At 36.9% G+C, this 20,473-nt stretch overlaps 1 protein-coding gene across 1 annotated transcript in view; it reads right to left on the bottom strand.

The window, feature by feature from the left end:
* Nucleotides 1-20,473, bottom strand: part of SEL1L (SEL1L adaptor subunit of SYVN1 ubiquitin ligase) — a 54,540-nt gene that overhangs the window by 12,558 nt on the left and 21,509 nt on the right. The window contains exons 4-17 of the mRNA XM_004426424.3: nt 19,356-19,523; nt 18,545-18,650; nt 17,541-17,703; nt 15,072-15,125; nt 14,922-14,981; nt 12,569-12,650; nt 12,050-12,204; nt 9,107-9,163; nt 6,714-6,782; nt 5,222-5,299; nt 4,095-4,157; nt 2,045-2,132; nt 1,281-1,429; nt 335-500 (exon numbers count right to left, since the gene is read on the bottom strand). Of these exons, the coding sequence (XP_004426481.1) occupies nt 335-500; nt 1,281-1,429; nt 2,045-2,132; nt 4,095-4,157; nt 5,222-5,299; nt 6,714-6,782; nt 9,107-9,163; nt 12,050-12,204; nt 12,569-12,650; nt 14,922-14,981; nt 15,072-15,125; nt 17,541-17,703; nt 18,545-18,650; nt 19,356-19,523 (1,458 nt within the window). The remainder of the gene's footprint in view (nt 1-334; nt 501-1,280; nt 1,430-2,044; nt 2,133-4,094; nt 4,158-5,221; nt 5,300-6,713; nt 6,783-9,106; nt 9,164-12,049; nt 12,205-12,568; nt 12,651-14,921; nt 14,982-15,071; nt 15,126-17,540; nt 17,704-18,544; nt 18,651-19,355; nt 19,524-20,473) is intronic.

The following is a 20,473-nucleotide window of genomic DNA, read 5'->3' as shown; positions in this document are numbered from 1 at the left end:
TTAGACTAATTATTGAGCCACTTCTAGGGATCTACATACTGCTGGAAAACAATGTTTTTGTATCTGCTGTATTTTGAAAAATGCATTTATTGAAAGCAGTTAATTTTACGATGAATGTCAAATCTATTTCTACTGTCAACTCTAATTATAAAACTAACTTTGAAGGCTGAGAGATCTGAGGTAAAATAGCTTAAGTGATTTGCTACGTTTTTAGGCGTGTTAAGTTCTATTTACAGCAATAAAGAAGTTTCTTTGTGGCTTTTCTTTTTGAAGAGGTTAACCTGACATGAACCCTTGTATTCTAAACCCAAGGCAGGACGCAAATGAACCTTACTCTGATCCAGAATGAAGGCTGCATTGCTTTGTGCCACTTCGTAGCCTTGTTCGGCCAGCAGGAGATACTGGATCACGGCTGCGTTGTAGTCGCCATCTTTATAGCTGTTATAGGCAGTCATAAGCCTCTCGGACCAGCGGCCTCGTTCACATACATTCTTAAACAACTGTGAGAACAGGAAAGAAAAAAAAATCAATTAAAAAATAAGAAAGATATGCCAGAAAACCATTTTTGCACTTTGGCTATAAGTGATTGTTAAGCTTGCTCTCTGAATCTCTGGCAGTTTTATTAAATATATATAAAAGTCTGGGATGTTTATTTGAAGCTTTCACTTAGTCTTTAGAACAGGTTTATAAAAATAATAGCAAACAATTATACACCACTTACTCTGGCCAGGCACTGTTCTGGTGATTTATGCATAGTCTGTACATTAACTCACTTAGTCCTCCCATGAGGCTCGTGAGGGACCACTCTATGAGTTAAGTCCTATTAATAGCTCTTTTTTACAAGTGAGGAACCCCAAGCATAGAGAGGTTTAGAAACTTTGTTAAGCATTTATCAACATCACTCTGAAATGCCAGTTATGAGTGAGCTAAAGAAGAAAAATTCCAATAGGGAAATACTAGATTCCCCTTTGCTACATCTGTTTAACATACTCTTTTTTGACGCTGACTACATCTCAGATACTATCTTAGGTGCTAGAGAGACTGCAGACAACAATATCTGCCCTTGTAAACGTTGATTCTAGTAGGGAGAGACAAATGAAATAAATAAGCGTGATAGTAACACACAGACCCTCAGAGTCTTCCCTTAGTATATCTGTGTTAGCAGACTGAGTCTGCTTCTACTCTAGAGAAATCACGCAAAGAAAACTAGAAATAAAATGGTAGACCTTCTTATTGGGCAAATTAATTTCCTGTACACAAGTTGGTAGAAAACCCCTCACCTCCACTGCGGTGTGACACGATCTCATCACTCCTGTGCCGCTGGCATGCATCTGTGCCAGGTTATAGAAAGCCAGGATGTGGCCTCCCTGCGAGGCTAAGTTAAAATACTTCAAGGCCTGCTTATAATCCCTCTTGACTCCAATGCCATCTGTAAGGAAAACCACACAATAGGTTAGGAGTAGTCTTAAATAAGGTTTAGTTGAAGCATCAGAGAGGACTTACACAAGAAGCCTTACATAAGAAGCCCTACATAAGACTTTCATAAACTAAATGAAATTCAGAATTCTTACTCAGAAAAGACGTCAATCTTATTAATACAGATTTGTATATTAATACAGAAGAATATAATTTACAATGAAAAACAAGATGCACAAATCATTAAATTGGGAGAACATTAATCAGCCAGAATTCAAAAGCTCTCATTTCCCTATCATACTGGCATCTAGTGGAAAACAGGTAATTTATTTATTTATTTTGTGAGGAAGATCAGCCCTGAGCTAACATCGGATGCCAATCCTCCTCTTTTTGCTGAGGAAGATTGGCCCTGGGCTAACATCCGTGCCCATCTTCCTCTACTTTATATGGGATGCTGCCACAGCATGGCTTGACATGTGATGCGTTGGTGCGCACCCTGGATCTGAACCTGCGAACCCTGGGCCCCTGAAGCGGAGCACATGCACTTAACTGCTGCGCTATCGGGCCGGCCCCCAAAATAGGTAATTTAGATCTTGGTGTAGCCATCATTAATTCCAACGTTACTTACTATAATACATAGAGCCAAGCTGTAGTTGCCCATCCACCCAGCCTTGTTCAGCAGCTTTCTGGAAATACTTCAGTGCCAGATCATAATTCTGTAGAAAAAGAGATCACATGATGACAAAGCTCATGAGAAAGTTAGGAGATGCATTCATTAAAAAGAATGAACAAAGCACACATAAAATATTCTTGAAGAGTCACTGAAAGAATTACCTTCTAATTTTTTAAAATATATAGATGGTAATATACTTTAATTCATAGGGGGATATTTACAACTGTGAAGAAAAGCAAATAGAGTTTTTGTGAAACAATTGGTATGTCTGCTCTCAGAAAACGTCAACAACGCTAGTGGGACACAAGGCCAAGATTTAAGAAACAGTCAGATCTTTTCTATTAACCAACAAATCCTTTTTAAACATCAATTTTTCTAATATTAAAAAATGAAAATTATTCTCTCCCTATCCATTCCTTCCCTGTGTAGCTTATCAAACACTATATGACTATTAGATTTCAAATATCATACATATCCATAGAGAAAAATTAAAACAAAGATCATGACTGATTTTTAGTATCCTAAAATGACTAGAAGGAATCAAAATGAGAACACGTTACTGTCTTTTGTGCTACAGAATACCTGTAGATTAGAATCCTAAATCTAGCTCTTAGTTTCAGGCCCAAATTAAAATAACATATTGCTGGGAGAGATCATATAGAGGAGAGAAGAGGAAAGCAATGAAAATTCAGGGGTGTCCAACACAAGGAAGTAGCACAGGAGAATGAGAGGCAATGGCCCAGGAAAACCAACAGAGCTTGCAGTCACAGAACTCCAGCGAAGAAAGAGTTCAAGTGAGGAAGAACCAAAAAATGTCAACTGGAGTTGACATTTAGGAGGTTACTGGTGACCTGTACAGAGCAGTTACATGAGGCAGAAGCCTCAGTGCTAAGAGCTAAGGAGTGTCTGGAAGCAGCTAATATAGTTTATTTATTTATTTATTTATTTTTATTTATTTATTTTTTTATTTGGGCTGTGATTTTTATTTCAGCACATCACAAAAATATTAGTTGACAGCTTTGAGTAAATCCCATGCAACAGATACTACAATAAACACTAAATTCAATCGACTTACTCAGTCTTCCCAACCCTTCAAGATTGAAATTATTAGCACACAATAATACTACATGTTTTACAGATGAGAATATTCAAGATTACAGGAGTAAGTCATTTATCCAAGAGTTATGGACATCTGTGTCTTTTTTTTTTTTTTTTTATTGCAGTAACATTGGTTTATAACATTGCAAAAATTTCAGGTGTACATCATTGTACTTCTATTTCTGCATGGACTACATCATGTTCACCACCAAAATACTAATTACAACCCATCACCACACACATGTACCGAATTATCCCTTTCACCCTCCACCCTCCCCCCTTCCCCTCTGGTAACCACCAATCCAATCTCTGTCCCTATGTGTTTGTTTATTGTTGTTATTATCTACTACTTAATGAAGGAAATCATACGGTATTTGGCCTTCTCCCTCTGACTTATTTCACTTTGCATTATACCCTCAATGTCCATCCATGTTGTCACAAATGGCTGGATTTCGTCGGTTCTTAATATAGTTTATTCTCTGGAGAAACGTGGCTTTGCAGTGAAGGGCTGGGGAGAAGAGAGATGGCAGCTAGGAGGAGAAAGGGTAGAATAGAAAGCTTTCCTCCTCCTAAATGGGAGGGACTTAAGTATTTTCTTAGGCTTGAGTGAAGAAGCAGCAGGGAGACGTTTAAGTCTTGGAGAGATGGAAGAGTTGGTAGGAAGAAAAACGAGAAACAGCTTCACATTTTGAGGAGAAGGTGCCAGACAGAGCCAAGAAGGCAGTTGGGATGGCGGGTACGGGGCAAAGAGTGGTAGGGAACCAAACTCAGAGACAACAGGAAAAGGGTCAGCTTTGGTTAGAATGAAATAACCTCACCTGGGCTAACTGGAAGCTAGTTAAGGAATACTTCCCTACCTCACCAGCTGACTGCTTATTCAAGTTAGAGTGTTAGATTCGAAACTTACAACTTGAACCCCTCTCCCATAGAGGTAAGCCATTCCAAGCCCACTCTGTCCAACTGGGTTGCCCTGCAAACCAGAGACAAAAGGGTGAAAGGATTCATTAAAAAATAGGCAAGAATAAATGACTGCAAAAGAAATAATTTACAAGCATATTCAAAACATGTCTTAGCACTTTTCAGTTCAAAACAGAATTTTCTCCTTCTCATTAGGCTGAACATAATACTGACTTTTAGAGATTTGGGGGCTTTCAATAATTTGATGAAAAAGAGTAAACAGTAAATTCATTTAGAACTAAATTTTGGTGACTTACCTTATGACCAGCTGTTTCATGAATTTATGAAACAAAACATGACTAATGTATTTCATCTTTCTAAAAATAAAAGTAGGTCACTTTTTTTGGCAGTTTTTCATTGGTAACCTCCCTCCCCAATAAAGAAGATGCCATGGGGTACTGTCAACAACCATTAATAAAAGCAATATTGGGATTAGCTGGCAAAGATATGCTTAAGATTACTGATGTGTCATGGAGCAAAGATAATCACCGTCTTGAGACCTAAAAGAGAAAAATCTGGAATTCACCTAAACTCAGAGGGACAGAAGGCATCTTTTAAAAAAGTGTCACAGCCCTTCTTTGGGAAATACTCAACTGACATTTAGAACTACAGTAAGGCGTAGTTGGCAAAGAGATAAATGTACACACTGGAGGTATATGGGGTCTTAAGTATTCATACGTAGTATTCTTTGGGCCAAAGAAAGCCTAAATTACGTATTATGATTATCAAAAGTACCCAATTATGTAAGTTTTAAACCTCAAGTTGCAATACAAATAGGATAAAATATATAACTCTCAATTCCATTACTAAAATCAATAGTTCCCTGATCAGGAAACCTCTTAATGAAATTGAGACTGAGACTTAATATTCAATAATTTTCTTCCTAAAAAAAATAAATTGCTTTTTATTGGGAAGGTTTTTCTAGTCAATCCATTCAAATGAATCATATTTAAATAAGTGCTTTCAATAATTTATGGCATGAGTTGGTTATGACTAATCCTTAAATATAATAAACTTATTTATTAAAATAATAGCAATATGGTACACATTTCAATACACTGAGTCATGAGGTCTTACCATGTCAGCAGCTTTCTTAAAGTAGTGAAGAGCTGTCTCATTACTTTGAGGTACAATATCACTTCCCTCTGAGTACATCTGGAAAACAGATCCCAATTTTATTAAGAGCTATAACCCTCTCTCCAATTACATTTTTCTCCTAACTCATCTTATTCTGGTTTTTGTTAGGTCTCATGAAATCTTTCAACCAAGTTTAAAATTCCCCACAGGATATTTTAGAATTAAAAGCAAAAACCTTAAAAGTAAATACTTTCATATCATTATATATTCTATGTCATATCAAATTTAGGACTTACCTATAAACATGAATATATAAATCAGTTCACAGGTCAATCTCAGGAGAAGATTTTCATCTCTAACCCCAAGATGAATCTCTTTCTCACTCTATTCCAAGGCAGTCAGATGGGTGATAAATTGCTGGGATCAGTGATTAAATGAGGAAAAGGAGAGCTGTCAGCTATGTACACTCTCCTTTCTCCTCTACCACTAGTGTCCCCAGGATGAGATAAAGGGTAGGTCTTAAGTTTAGGAAAAGAAATAACTAAAAGGTTATTTTAAAAGGTTTCAGAGACTGAATGATTAGAGTATCAGGTATGGACCCTGATAAAGGGCCAAGAGAAAGAACAGAATGACTAATACTGTTTTTATCCACGTACACATTAAGAAAACAAAGAAAATCATTTTCTGAGATAGGGCTAATTAGTAATTCAGAGCAAGACTATGAAATGAAAAGTTCTTCTATGCTTAACAAAAATAGATAGGAAACACCAATTTCTATGCTGTAATAGTTAGAATGTGTAAATATAAAGTTCTCAGGCCCCAATTAACTAGTTGTGATCATGTGGCAAATACTGATTAGATTTTTCTGTTTGTAAAAACTTTCAGGATACATTTTATCTGAGCCTCCTAACCTTAGGAGTTGGTTATAGATGAAACTATCCATTGGTTTACACTGTATTCATTTTCAAAATAATGAAAAAGGAAGTTTGAGATTGTGCTGTGACATATGGACTCTACTCAGTAAGTCGCTAGACGTAAATGTTTCCTTGCTTGAGAAAAGAACGTCACTGAGAGGTAGGCGATGGCTGTCACATTTAAGACAATTAAAAGGTCTGCAGATAAATTCCAACAAACTCTAATTGCCTCTATTCAGCATGGAAGGAAACAGGCAATTATGAGACAGCAAAAAACTGCACAGAATAAAGAATAAATTCCTTATTATTGCATACAATACACAAAAAGTAGGAGTTCAGACAGCGATAGCTAATTTTAACGGAGAATTAACATACCAATGAGTAAATGCTACATTACATTTAAGTTATCTAAGAAAATGTCTCAGAATAGCACTTACTTTAAGACAAGATACAATATTCTTGCATTGAAAATTTTATTTCCAGTTTATTTTTGGTAAATTGTAGATCTTGAATACAATATGTGCTTACCATGGAAACACCTCTTGCTATCATATAACACATTCACAGGATGTACGTACCTTTCCCAAGAAGGCCATGGCATGTGAATTGCCAGCATTAGCTGCTAAATTGAAATAGTCAAACGCTCTCTGTGAGAAAAGAATTCATTAAAATAATTAGTTTTTAATAGAATCTGCTCTTGGCTTTTAACCAAAATAATTATTTCAGGAACATTTAAAAAATCTTGTTAAATCACAGTATCTCAGTTTAAGTAAACGGCAACACCACGTTGCTCAAGGTACCCACCCCTCCTCAGTCTCATATCCAATCCATCACTAAGTCCTGTCACTTTTACCACCAAATACATCTTGAATCCATCTACCATCCTCCATCCCCACAATTCTCGTCTAAGCTATGTTATCTCTCACCTGAACTTCTGGAATACTCCCCTCCCTGATCTCCCTGCTTTTATTCTTGGGGTCATCCAAAGTGACTGCTCGTAAATTTCAACCTGCTGGTCCTTACCGCCCCCTGAAGTGTTGCAGGGAATATACTGACGTGATCAGATACTGCCTATCTCAGTATTGCTTCATCTCGCTTTCTGCACTCAGAGTATACCAGCCCTGTCCCTTCCTGCCTCAGGACCTATGGACATACTGTTCTTTTTGGCCTGGAGTCATCTTACCTCTAGGCTCAACTTAAATGTCATCCACTTCTCCTCAGAGAAGTCTTCCCTGACAACTGCCACCTCCCACTGGTTAACCTACTATCGGACCCTTTAATCCTCCTCCTTACCAATAATCACAATTCGTTAAATATTTGTTGGTGTGATCATCTTTAAAATATCTAATGCTTCTATTAAACTTGAAGCTCTGTAAGGACAAGGACCAAAGGTATTTTTTCTAGCATTGTATCCTGAAAGCCTAGCAGTGAATGGCACATAGTAGGTACTCAAATATTTGTTGAATTGATGCAATTACATATCGGGAACTCCTTTTCTTCCTCCTGTGAAGCTGGTGAAACCATTTATCATTGTGTAGTTTCTTCACACGTAGGCAGCACACCACCACCAAGAGTATCCCCAAACTTGTGTAAAAGATAGGCAGTAAACTCTTATCCAGAATTCTATTCTCTCGCCTGATATTTTTATCAACCAGTTCATCTGATGCTTCACTGGCCTAATGACATACATTTTAATGACCTACAGACAGTGAAAGCTGCCAAAAGGCCATCTAAGTAAATAAATAAAAAAAGCATAGATATTTGGTATAGTTTTAGTGATAAATGTATTTTGTTATGATGTAATTCTTAAGTGTTGATGGGGTATAGTATATGAAATAACCTTAATTAGAACACTTAACTGGCATGGTAGAAAAACAGAGTTGTATTAGTCTGACAAACACTTATTGGCAACTTACTAAGTGCTAGGCACTGTCAGGTGCTGGGAATAAAAGTGGCAAACAAGGCAGGCACAGTCCATGCTCTTTTGGACCTTACGTTCTAGCAGAGGAAATAACTTAATTACACAATTAGCTAATTTACAAGGGACAAGGGCTACAAGGAATACAGATTTTCAGAAATCATAACTGTGGTACACGGCCTATTCCAGGAGCAGGATCAGGAGTCAAGTGAGACTTGTTAGAGGAAGAGATATTAACAGTTGAGTTCTGGAGGATGAGTAGGAATTAGCTACACGAAGAAAGAAGGGGGGGCTGATATTCACTCTAGACTGAGGGACTAGCATTCCAGAAGTCCTGAGACAGGGAGTTTCTTAATATTTTCAAAGACCTGAGAAAAGGTCCGTGTGCCTGTGACTCAACGCAAGGGGCTGGTGAGGTAAACAGACTGGTACCAGGCCTTGGAGGTCATGTTAAAGGTTCTGGTCTTTAAACCAGTGGAAGTCATAGACCACTCAAGAGTTTTAAGCAAGGGAACCAGACGATCAGATGTGCAGTTTACAAAGACAGGCTCTTGCTTAGGAAATGCAAGCAGTAGATGATTCACACAGTGACAAGTGTACTGATGGAAAGAAGGGAAGAGATAAGCGATACGTAGGACATAAAGCAGACAAAAGTTGGTGACTGGATATAGAGTTGACTGCTATAGTTCTATACTCCTAATTTCTCACAAACTCAACATTGAATTTTCCTCAGTTCTATGAAAAGTTTTCCAATGGGAGTTTTAAGACATACTTCTATCACATACCTCTAGAAAACCAAGACATTGCTCATGTATTTTCAGCAATATTGAGAACTAGGTGTTACAATTAATAAAACCTTTCCCACCACTGTATGGCATAATCACATTTTTATTCTTCAGCTTCCTCGGGGGTTAGTTAGATCTTGAAAGCTCATTTGTGATGGTTGTCTTAATAACACAAGCTTGACGTTATCATTGACTTAGGAACAAATACATGTGGAGAATCATTTCTTGTTACAACAGGAAGCGCAAAGCTCGATGAACAGAAAGGTACCTGATGATTTTGTTCCACTCCACGCCCTCCGTGCAGATGCAGTTGTCCCAGACCAACCTGAAAATTAACCAAAACGAGGCATAAGTAAATGGTAGCATCTAGCAGGTAATTAAATTCGATCAACAAAAAACCATTTGATCATAAAAAGGTTTCTGTTCATAATCAAAAAATTAAAGATTTAGTCTTAACTCCTGAAGATATTACCCTACTTTAACTAATTTATATTTTTTAAAAACTAAAAATGTCTGCTTTTAATTACAAGGTATCCTTCTAAAATGGAGGTGAGATAAAGGCATTTTCAGACAAACTAAAACTGAACTGAACTGAACAGACAACGCCAATGAATCTACTTTAAAGGAAATACTGAACTGTTCTTTAGGAAGAAGGAAAATTATCCTGGGAAGCTCAGAGATGGAGTAAGAAATAAAGAACAATGGAAAAGTAAATTTGTGAGCAAATGTAAATTATATGGACTACATAGAGTAATATTTGTGGCGTTAAAAATACATAAATTAAAACACATACAAGTACTGTAAAGCTGCACTGTCCAGGAAATGGTGAAAGTGCTTGTTCATATTAGACTTTGATAAAAGGAGTAGTAGAAGAATGTCTATCATGCCAGTAGAGGAGAAGAGATGCAACAGCAAAAAACACTCACACCAAAAGAGGGTAAGAAAGGAGAGAAAAGGGAATGTGGAAAAGCAAAATAAAAGCAAGTAAGATAGAAAACTTAAACCCAAATATATCATTAATTACTTCAATAAATGACTGCCAGAATGGATAAAAAATAAACAAACTAGTCATACGATGCTTACAAGAGACATACATACCTTAAACATAAGAAGGTTGAAAGTACAAGATAGAAAAGATATTTTGGGTAAGAATTAACCAAAAGAAAGTTGTGTAGCTATGCTAGTACTAGGCAAAGTACAATTTAAAGCAAAAAACATGTCTAGAAATGAGAGAGGACATTTCGTGATATGAAAGTTAGTTCCACAGAAAGATAACAATATTAAGTCTGTATATAGTCAATGTGGCCTAAGGCGTATAGATCAAAATTGACAGAACTAAAAGAAGAAAGAGACAAATCCACAATCAGAGTGGGAAATTTAAACAATATCGTCTCAGCACTGGACATAAAGGCAAATTCAGTAAGGATTCAAAAGATTTCAACAACATGATTAAGAAACAGGACTCAACTGACACATATAGAACACTGTACCCAACAGCTAGAGAATTTCTATTCTCTTTAGCACACAGAATATTTGCCTAAACTGACCAAGTGATGGGGCATAAAGCAAGTCTCAAGAAATCTCAAATAACTGAAATCAATACAGAGTATATTTGGACCACAGTGGATTAAGCTAGACATCAATATCATAAAAGTTAAGTAGAAAATCCCCATGTACATGGAAACTAAGCAATTCACTTCTAAATTACATGTGGGTCAAAAGAAATTACACTAAAAATTAGAGCTAAATGTAATGAAAATATGAGAGTGGGAGAAAGTATTCTACCAGATATGAAGAGCTATAAAGCTATGAAAATTTAAGACAGTATTTGCACAAAGACATGTATGAGAATATGCACAGAGTGTTATCGGCAAAAGCCCAAATCTGGAAAGAGTAAAATGGACAAATTGCAGGATTTTCATACAATGAAATCCCATATAGCAATGCAAATGAATGAATTACAGCTATATGAAAATACATGGATTAATTTCAGAAACCTAATGCTGAGCAAAAAAGTTGATACCAAAAAAATGCCGTATGATCTTTTTTTTAATAAGATTCAAAAACAGGCCAAACCAATCTATAGTGTTAGAAGTCAGCTCAGTGCATTACCCATGGGGAGGAGGGGGGAGTTAGTGATGAAGAGTTCTGAAGAGGGGCTTCTGGGGTTCCAGTTACGCCACACAAGAGGCTCACTTGGTAATAATTCATTGAGCTGTACATTTCAGATTTGTGTACTTTTCTGTATTCATGTTATAATTCAATAAGTAAAAAAAAAAAAGAAAAAATGATATATACATGGATTTTTTTTTAACTTGAGTTTTTCACTTAATACATTGAAATCAGCTTTCCACATAAAGTAGTATTCTACATAATTTTTAATGGCTACATAGAATTTCACTATACTGGAGTGTCATATTTGAGCTAAATATGACATGCTCTATCATTGGGCATGTAGATTGTTTTGAATTTTAATTGGTCTCTAATGTAAAAGAAAGATGTTTAATTGGACAATATAACTTGATTATAATTTCCGTGAGCTAAGATTTGGATTTATCTTTCACTGGAGTTTTTTTTTAACTTAAGACTCCTCTCTGTTAGTCTTAAAATTAATTGTTCTTAAAAAGTATTGCTCATCTCTATATATTTCTAAATCAGAAAGAACTGTAAACTTAATAGCAAAAAAGACACTGATGTTCTCTTTTATTTTAATATCAAAATTGCCCACAAAACAATAAATTATACAGGATACAATTTACATTAAACAAGCCTACTTCTGTCCTTGACCTTGAGAAGATTATGGTCTAAGATGAGCAAAGGAAACATGAACAGTAAATAGCTTTGAAGAGCACCCGAAATTCCAAACATTCCAGAGACTTGTTTTCAGAAAGTGACAGTTTCCGTCCTTGGCTACTCCAGTGAGAGCCTTCATCGTCACTGTAACACTGCTCCGTTCAAGCACTGGTTTTCAACTGTGGTGCACAGTAGAGTCACACCTGGCCAGCTTTTAGGAACGATCAATGCCTAGGCCACATCCCAGATGAATCCAAATGGAACGTCTTGAGAGTGTGGGACTAATATGTAGCTAATAATAATGTAGCTAACAACTGCTCAGAGCAATGAAAATGTTACTTACAGACATAAGTGCTTGCCCCCAGAGACTGTAACATACAACACAGTAAGACATCCCATGAAATGTTTAAACACATACCTGTGCTTGGACATCACCTTTTTCAGCTAGGAACTGGTAATACTGAATCAAATCTTCTTCTAGCATTCCACTGTTCATTCCTGGATTTTCCACTTCGTCAGGCAGCCGGATTCTCTGTACCACTGAGCCTCCCGTCAGCGATATATCACTAGCAACTGAAACAAGGGACAAAGCAATTATGTGGATGAAAGTCAGAATTGACCCACAGAGAGAAATACAATCCCAGCTGCCAAATGTTGACAGACAATATGTTAAAGGAAACTGTTTCTATAGTAGTCTACAGGGCACAAAATAGTAATCTAAACTAAATTCAGTTTTCTTCCACTAAATATTTAAGAAGTGGAACCCAAAGCAAAATTAGAAAAAAAAAAGTACTTCTGAATCAACTAGTGTAAAGATGGTTCCACTTAAGACAGCTATTCACAATATTTCAAGTATCACAATAAAAATAGATGCGTTTAAAATTAATTCTACAATTATTATTTTTTTTGGTAAGGTGAAAGGCAAAAAAATTGATACCATGATTGGCAACAAGACGATAATGAGTCAGTGCCGATTCACAACTCTGGAGGACTCCAATGCCAGCCCAGTATCGGTAACCCTGAAATACAACTTCAAGTGAGGAGACAGTTTCATGTGCTTCAGTGGCATTCTTTGTGGGACAAAGCTAACCAAACTCAGAATAAATTTTCTGTCCTTTGATCCAAGTACACCATCACCTCATTTATTCTGAGTTTTAGGTTCTGAGGTAATTTATTCAGCAACTTGAACAACCAGACTATAGCTAAGAACTAGGAAATAAATAAAGTTCCTAGAGAAATCAAAACAGATGCCAACAACTTTATGAAGTGTGCTCATTTTACCTGTAGGACAAAATTACTTAGGTTCTTTAGAACAGATTTGAATCATATTTTAGACACAATTTTAACAAAAATAGGTTAATCTTCCAAACCAGCAAAGAAGCAACAAATTAGCAAAATCAGGAAGACAAGAGACTACTAGAAGCAGGCACAACAACACCAGCAACAAATGACTTCAGAATTGATGCCAGCCCTGATATCAGTTCCCCTACGTTAAACTCAGGATATATGGGGTTAAAACCAAAAGCACTCATCCCCTTTCCCTGTTTCTCTAAGTTATATTCACATGTAAATATTGTTTTTTTAAAACTTTTGTAACCCTGACCTTCACAAGGCAGATAGAACTTACAAATTGTTAAAAGTCCAGGGAACCTCATGCTGGGCTCACACAGAAGTTTTGGCTAATTACCAGTTCTTGAGGCTTGTGACAGGGAAACTGATATCCAGAGAATATCAAGAAGCTGAAGCTTCCAGACCCCAACTCCTTGGCTTCCTGGCACCAGAATCTACCCTCCACCACAGAGGCAGACAACCAAGGACACCCACCCGCGGATTCCCTTATCTCACCACCCTCCTTCCTGCAAGCAGCCTCATAAGGCCAAATGCAGGCTGGAGGGAAGGCGCCAACCAGCAAGGCCACAGGCTCCCCCTCCCTACAAGCAGCCACATTCCTCGAAACCTTTAAAACCCCTTGCCTCCCATCTTCTGGGCAGACGGGACTAATTTGAAGGCTCACTTCTGTCTCCCGGCTGACGTCACCCGAAATAAAAACCCTTTCCTTGCCATAAGCCTGGCGTTCCAGTTTTTATTTGGCCCCTCTCGTGTGGCAGGTAAAGAACCTGTGTACGTGACCAGTAACAGAATCAGGGGGAAGATAGCTAATTATAAAGAGCAGAAAATAGAAAGTAGAGCTCTCCAGAGTCATTTAGCACAGACTCAAATAACTTTGCAAACGTTAACAATCCTTAGGGTATTACTGTACAAAAACGGGTAATATTTAATGTTCTTATTCTGTAGCCACTATTTAAGAAGATTGGTAAACAATAAAAAAAGATTCTGTCAAAAATATTTAAAACATACTTTTGCCATACAAAAATGTTTCATATTTCTTGAAAATGCACCTAAAAGGAACTTAATTACTGTTTAAGGAATAAATGTTACTGTAGATTAAAAAACGAATGAAAAGAAAGAACTTCAAAATTAGTGAGGGATGTTTCAGAAAGTCAGAGCAATACCCTTGTTTTTCACTTGCTTAAACTCCTTCAGCGGTTTACCCCTGTAACGGGACAAAGTCCAAACTCCTTGGCACGACGTACAGCCGTTTACATGATTCCTGTCTACCTGCTCTGCTGATGAACGACTTGGCACTCTCCTCTCCAGCCACACTACAGTGCTTGCGTCTTCTTGCAAACGTCACATTCCCTCTTGTCACTGTCCCTTTGCACATAGGGCTCCTGCTGCCTGGACTCCTTTTTGCTTCTTCCATGAGTAAGAGGTTATGTGACTTATCCAAAGTCAGTTTATAAAGCAGAAGGCAGATTAAACACCTCAGCAGAAAAGAATTTGGTGGAAAGATTCTATATTTACCAATAAGCCATTTAAGTGATCAATGCCATCAGATAACACAGAAGAGATATGCTTAAATGAACTTTATAGGACACAGTTCTCTGTATAGTAAGTCTTTCATCAATTTAAATGTAAAATCAGTGTAACCCAATCTGAAAAATCATTCTAACAATTCCACCTTATAGAAAATTTAAAAAGAGCCATTTATCAGACTTCTATTTTAAGGGCAATCAGCAAAACTAACCATTTTAAAGAAAAATTGTGGACTCTCCCAATTTTCAATTTGTTGTATCCATTAACTAGAATTTGAAGGCAGTTCAACTGAATATTTGGGCTTAATGAATATAAGTAAATCTCAATCATGAAGGCTAGACAAGTTGTGGCCACTTGTAAACCACAAACTCTGCTACCCAATGTTATTAGCCTTCCACATAAGTCTTACTTACCAAAACCATGTGGGCTATGAGGTTGCCCCCAAGAGCTCCAAAAGTATAATATACAAGGGCCTGTGAAAGAAGAAAAGATGCGTAACTGAACATGGGCACATATTTACTCAATTCAAATTGCAGTATACAATAAAGTTTTAATAGTTTTACCTTTGCCTGACTTGAATTAACACCAAGTCCAGAGGCATAGAGAAAGCCAAGAGCCTGAAATAAAATGAGAAAAGTAAGAATTCCTCCTTTGGTGGAAGTTTATCCAAGACAGACATAGTTTTATGAACTATGAAAAGATGCACAATCTTTAAATGCTAGAAGATTTGAACTGCACGGGTATGCACAATTGTGGAATTAAAGGGCCTTAGAAATGCATTCAAGATTTTACAAAATACACAATGAACTATAACTTTAAACAAGTCAAAAAGTTTAGCCTGAAGATCAAAGACAATTTAATGAAATATTAACTAGAAAAACAAAGCTCCACACACTTAAACATGGCTTTTACTTTATCTTGACTAACAGCTACTATGAGAACAAAACAACTCCTATGTCAGTATGTCAACATATTATCTGCTTATGCAAAGGGGGATACACAATGAAAACAGTCAAGAGATTACCAAGACACACTACCCCAGGAATAAAAAGAGGCTGCAAGGGGTCAAGGGAGAAAGGTCACTTTACAATGCTAGAACACACACCAGTTAAAAACAAACAAAAAAACCCAACCAACCAAATAATGCATTGGTAAGGTTCTACCCTTTGTCTTCTGAGGATCACCCTTGATAACATGAAAGTATAAGCTAAAGTTATAAAGGTAGAAATGGCAGGTGCCAGGGCTCATCAAAATCCACGAGCTCTTCTACATTTCCCAGCCTCCCTTGTAGTCAGGTAGAGCCACGTGCCTGTGATGTGGCCAGAAGGGACGTAAGCCCTTTTTAGGCCTGGCTCTTAAAAACTTCCCAGAGAATCCTCCAGCCCTCCCTTCTCCCTTCACAATGCCTTGGAAGCCCTGTGTTCCAGACGGTGTAGCTAAACGACAGAAGCAGCCCTTGACCCTGAGTCCCCACTTGGAAGAGAGTGGTGCAGGCAGGAGAGCTGCAGAGAACCTGGCATGAACAAGAAACAACTCTTCTCAGTGTTAAGCCACTGTGATTTTGGCACTTTGTTTCATCAGTTAGAATTAATTACCATGGGGAGGGAGCTTTACAACATCTATAGCACTGAGGCACTGTAGGGTTCTATTATTAGAGGGAAAATATGCCTTAAAAGTAAAACCATTCTTCAGAGCAGAATGTGTCTGAAGATAAAGACTAAATGTGTGAATTTCATATAAACTGATTTATGCAAAGAAGGGAAAAAAGGTTTGGAAACAAAGAGGCGCAATTAAGATATAACCTGTTTATGAACTAAAACCAAGACTACATAAGACTTGCAGACTGGTTAGGTATTCAGTCCTATAGAAAACAATGGTCAGTTTCTGTTATTGTTTAAACAGTCTGGAAACAGACTTCCTCTAACTATGACTAGATATTTTGTTTTATCTTTAAGCAAATCCCACACCTTCAATAAACCTGAATTATTGAAGGCATTTTAAATGAAAGTGGTGGTCCCCTAAATCCAGGCGTCAATCTTACCATTACCAATGGGGAATCAAGCAGGTATTATGTATCAACTGGTGTGATGCAATATGGAATACAGAACATCCCCTATAATGCAGTCTAGCCAAAAATACTTTCTGTTCATCAGCCTTTAGCTGTGACATCCAGTTTATAAGAAATATAGATGACGAAAAAACAAACTAGAGGACAGCATGAAGAAGCAAATGGACAAACTGAAGTAGGACATTCTCCAGAAAAACTGGCCTTATCTCTAACACAGAAAAAAAGAAAGACAGGGGCTACGCTAGAAATAACAACCAATATAAGATGTAGTCCTGGACTGGAGACTGCTTTGGATAAAACAGGGATAAAGAAAATGTTCTAGTTCAATACCATATGAATATGGTATGGCTATTATATGATGTAAAAATTTACTAGAATGGAAAGGTGAAGGCTGTTTATTGAAAAGAGCAAGTTATGGAACAGTAGACGGTGACATTTTATTTTAATAAAGAACTCACACGTACATATACACCAAGAGAAAGGTCTAGAAGGGTATGCATGCACTAACATGGTACCAATGCTCATGTCTGGGTGATACATATGTGATGTTTACTTTTTCAGTTTTTTTAGTTTGTATTTCTAGTTTCCTACAATGGACATGCACTGCTTCTTTAATAAAACATTTCTTTTAAAAAACACCAAGATTAACAAGAGCTGGATCATCTGAACTCTGGAAAAAATGCAATGGTGAGTAATTTCAGATAAAAAAACAGAGAATTACCTTCCTGTTTCATTCTCTACATATCTAATTTGGAAAACTACAAACATAATTGTGGCAAAATGCAAAAACACCTTAAGTGAATATAAATGTTCTCAGACTAAGGAAATGATCTGCACAAAATTAATATTTAAAGATATTTTGCCTTCCAGTCTTGTCAAAAGAAGTCAGGGTATAAAGAGTAAACTGCTGTTAAAATAAACAAGTGCTGTGTGCTGAGAGATTCTCCACTGAAAGTACACTTACAGTTTGTCCCTTGGGAGAGCCTTCCTCAGTCAATTTCTCAAACATCTCTTTAGCTGCCTGAATATTCTGTGTCAGGTAATCACCAAACAAAAGAGCATAGGACACTCTCTCCAGGGCCTTGGTATGGTTCATGCTTGCTGCCTTTTGAAGATACCGATATGCTCTTTAAATGAAAGGAATTAAAAAACAAATTAGCAATATTTTGGAACTGCCATTAAATTTTTTCTCAAGATCTACTAAAATGTAGCATAAGTAATTTCTTTATTCTATAGAATCCCTCTGACATCCTATTATTTCTACTAAGTCATATTACTTATGTATAGAAAAAACATGCTGGCTACTTTGTTTTTATGTAAGGTACCAGTTCTCTCGGTTATCCTGATATCTTAGAAGGGTCTAATTACACTAATAGTAATTCTAACAACTTCTATTAAAAAAGTTAACTAGATTTGCAGTGAGAGAATTGTAACAATATGGTGTCCAGTAAATATCCAACGATATGATAACCGTTGCAATTTTCTTGTTAAATCTCTACACAGACTATAATAAAAATCAGCTGAAATTAAAGGGACATAAAATGTCAGAAGACAGTCACTTGTTTTATGTTTTTTCCAAGTACAAATTCCTAAATTTTGCAAGAAAATTACAAAGCAAAACCAAAACACAAAACACCTGACAACAATTCCTTTTGTTTGTTTTATGTCATTTTAAATTCTGAATCACATAAGTATTCTTCGTTCTCAGAAACTACTATAACTTCAGTCAATTATTTCCATTTTGCTCATTGTTCATTCGTGGGACCAGCAGTTATAACCTTTTTATCCCAACAAGCTAAAATCTGATAAAAGCAATACCACTAACATCCACATATCATATTAAGTTTTCTTGTAACGCAACTTAAGAAATCCTGTCTTTGGCAGAATACTTAAAATAAAAAGTTTTTAGCTATTTGTCTCAGTAATGGCCCATCTTAGGGGAGGAACAGACTTGGCTGTGCTACCTACTCTCTTTTTTGGCTTTTCTTATTGCTTCCATTGAGGATTTTCATCCCAGTCTGGTACATCATTTCAGCTTCCTGCATTTGCCGTCTTTTAGCAGCCTCTTCTTCAGCTAAAAACAAAAAGTAGATACACTTAAATGGATTTTAATTCTACACCAATTATTTATCAAACATCAATACCGATTGTTTCTTTTCGGCAGTCATGCAAACACAGTTAATGATCATTCACTATTTCCATTATTTTGAAAATGTTATTTGGTATCAAAGGAGGTATGTTCATGATTTTCCATTGTTCTTTTATAGTTAGAAAGTTTTTCCTGAAAACATAACTTGCCTTTAGAGCTCAAACCCTTTATAGTGACATTAACATTTAGGATGGTTAAATATACTATATTTATCAAATATTATCTTAGCACAGTACATTTCACTCAAAGTATTTTAAAAAGGTATTATTTATTTTTCTTCTAACCACTATTAACCTTTGCCATAATGTTCTGTTTCCTTTACTGCCAAAAAATGTTTTACGTTAATTAATTTAGCAGCCTGCCTGAGGGTTTCAGAACAACCTGTGCACACCAACAGAAAACCATCTCTAAATAAGACACGAGTGTGATAAGCTGCCAAGTGACAGTCTGGAAATAAGTAAGTACACAGCATAATTCCTGCTTTTAAGTCCATTCTTTAAGGTGATAACCAGGTTATCAATACTGACCATTTCTGACCAAGGTGGAAAAAGGATGGCTAGAAAAAGGCCATAAAAATGTTGCCTGAGATATAAAGCAATATGGACATGCCTCCTACTGAGAAATACTTACTTTCACAAAAGCCCCACTTTTCATCTGCCTTGTAGTCATAGGTTGTAGCACACCACAGTCTGCCATCTTCCCTCCCATCTGATGTACATTCATCATATTCTTTATCCAGGAAAAGAAAAGGAAAGTGGCAGGGCTCCCCATGTGCTGTGCCTTCAATGGCAGTCAAAGCTGGAAAGATAAGAAAAAAAAAATCTAAACATGAACAGCACCTCTGGCATTCAGGGAGTTAACACTGTCAATTTCAACTATTAGAATTGGAAGATGAAGATACATGATTTGTAATGGGGAACATAAAGGGCCAGCACTGATTCTGTTTAGGGATGACTTGAGGGTGAGTCAACTTAGTGAGCATGGCTAGCTGACTTCCCAGTTTGATATCTAGCTTAGAGTTTCTGAAAGTCTTGAGATATAATAACCTTAGAATGTTCAAAGTCTACTGTAAAACTCCTGCCCAACTAGTGAGCAAAAAATCAGGCAAATGCAACTGAATCAACTCCACCATTCAGCACAACTCTCCTTTTTCCTATCTGAATGATGTCAGTCAATTTCTTCGATAAGAGAAAGTTATACAGGGAAAATGCTCTACTAGGCAAAGTTAATCACTCATATACTCTTCTGTGATCCTACAGCATTTTACTAGAGTACTTATCACAAACACTGAGGTTCTTTCTTTACCATACTCTAGCTCCTACTAGACTTTGAGCTTGTTAAGAGTAAAGACCATATCTCTGATTTGTTCTATAAGTTCTTTTCAAGTATCTCCTAGGTGCTGGGAATTAGGCTAGGCACTGGAAATGAGGTGGAGCTGGGGTCTCTGCTATACAGGACTTACTGTCTAGCAAGGAAGAGAGACATTAAATGGAAGTGTGATCGATGTTATGCAAAGGAAAGCCTTCCCTGTCAGGAAATGAACCTTACACTGAACCTCACGGATGTGCAGGAGCAAGAGGTGGATGAAACGCTGCAGGGTGGAGTGGGGAGAAGTACTGTAGACAGAAGAACAGTGCGTGTGAAGATCAAACGAAAGAGAGCATGGCACATTGGAGAAAATAAAGAGTGTAGTATGTCAGAACAAGTAGTGTGAGTGCCAAAGCGGACAAGAGAAGAGGCTAAAGAAG

Source organism: Ceratotherium simum, chromosome 24 (assembly GCF_057802395.1).
Source record: "Ceratotherium simum simum isolate JZ-2026a chromosome 24, ASM5780239v1, whole genome shotgun sequence".
Classification (NCBI taxonomy): Eukaryota; Metazoa; Chordata; class Mammalia; order Perissodactyla; family Rhinocerotidae; genus Ceratotherium; species Ceratotherium simum.
This window is presented reverse-complemented; position numbering and strand designations above follow the sequence as displayed.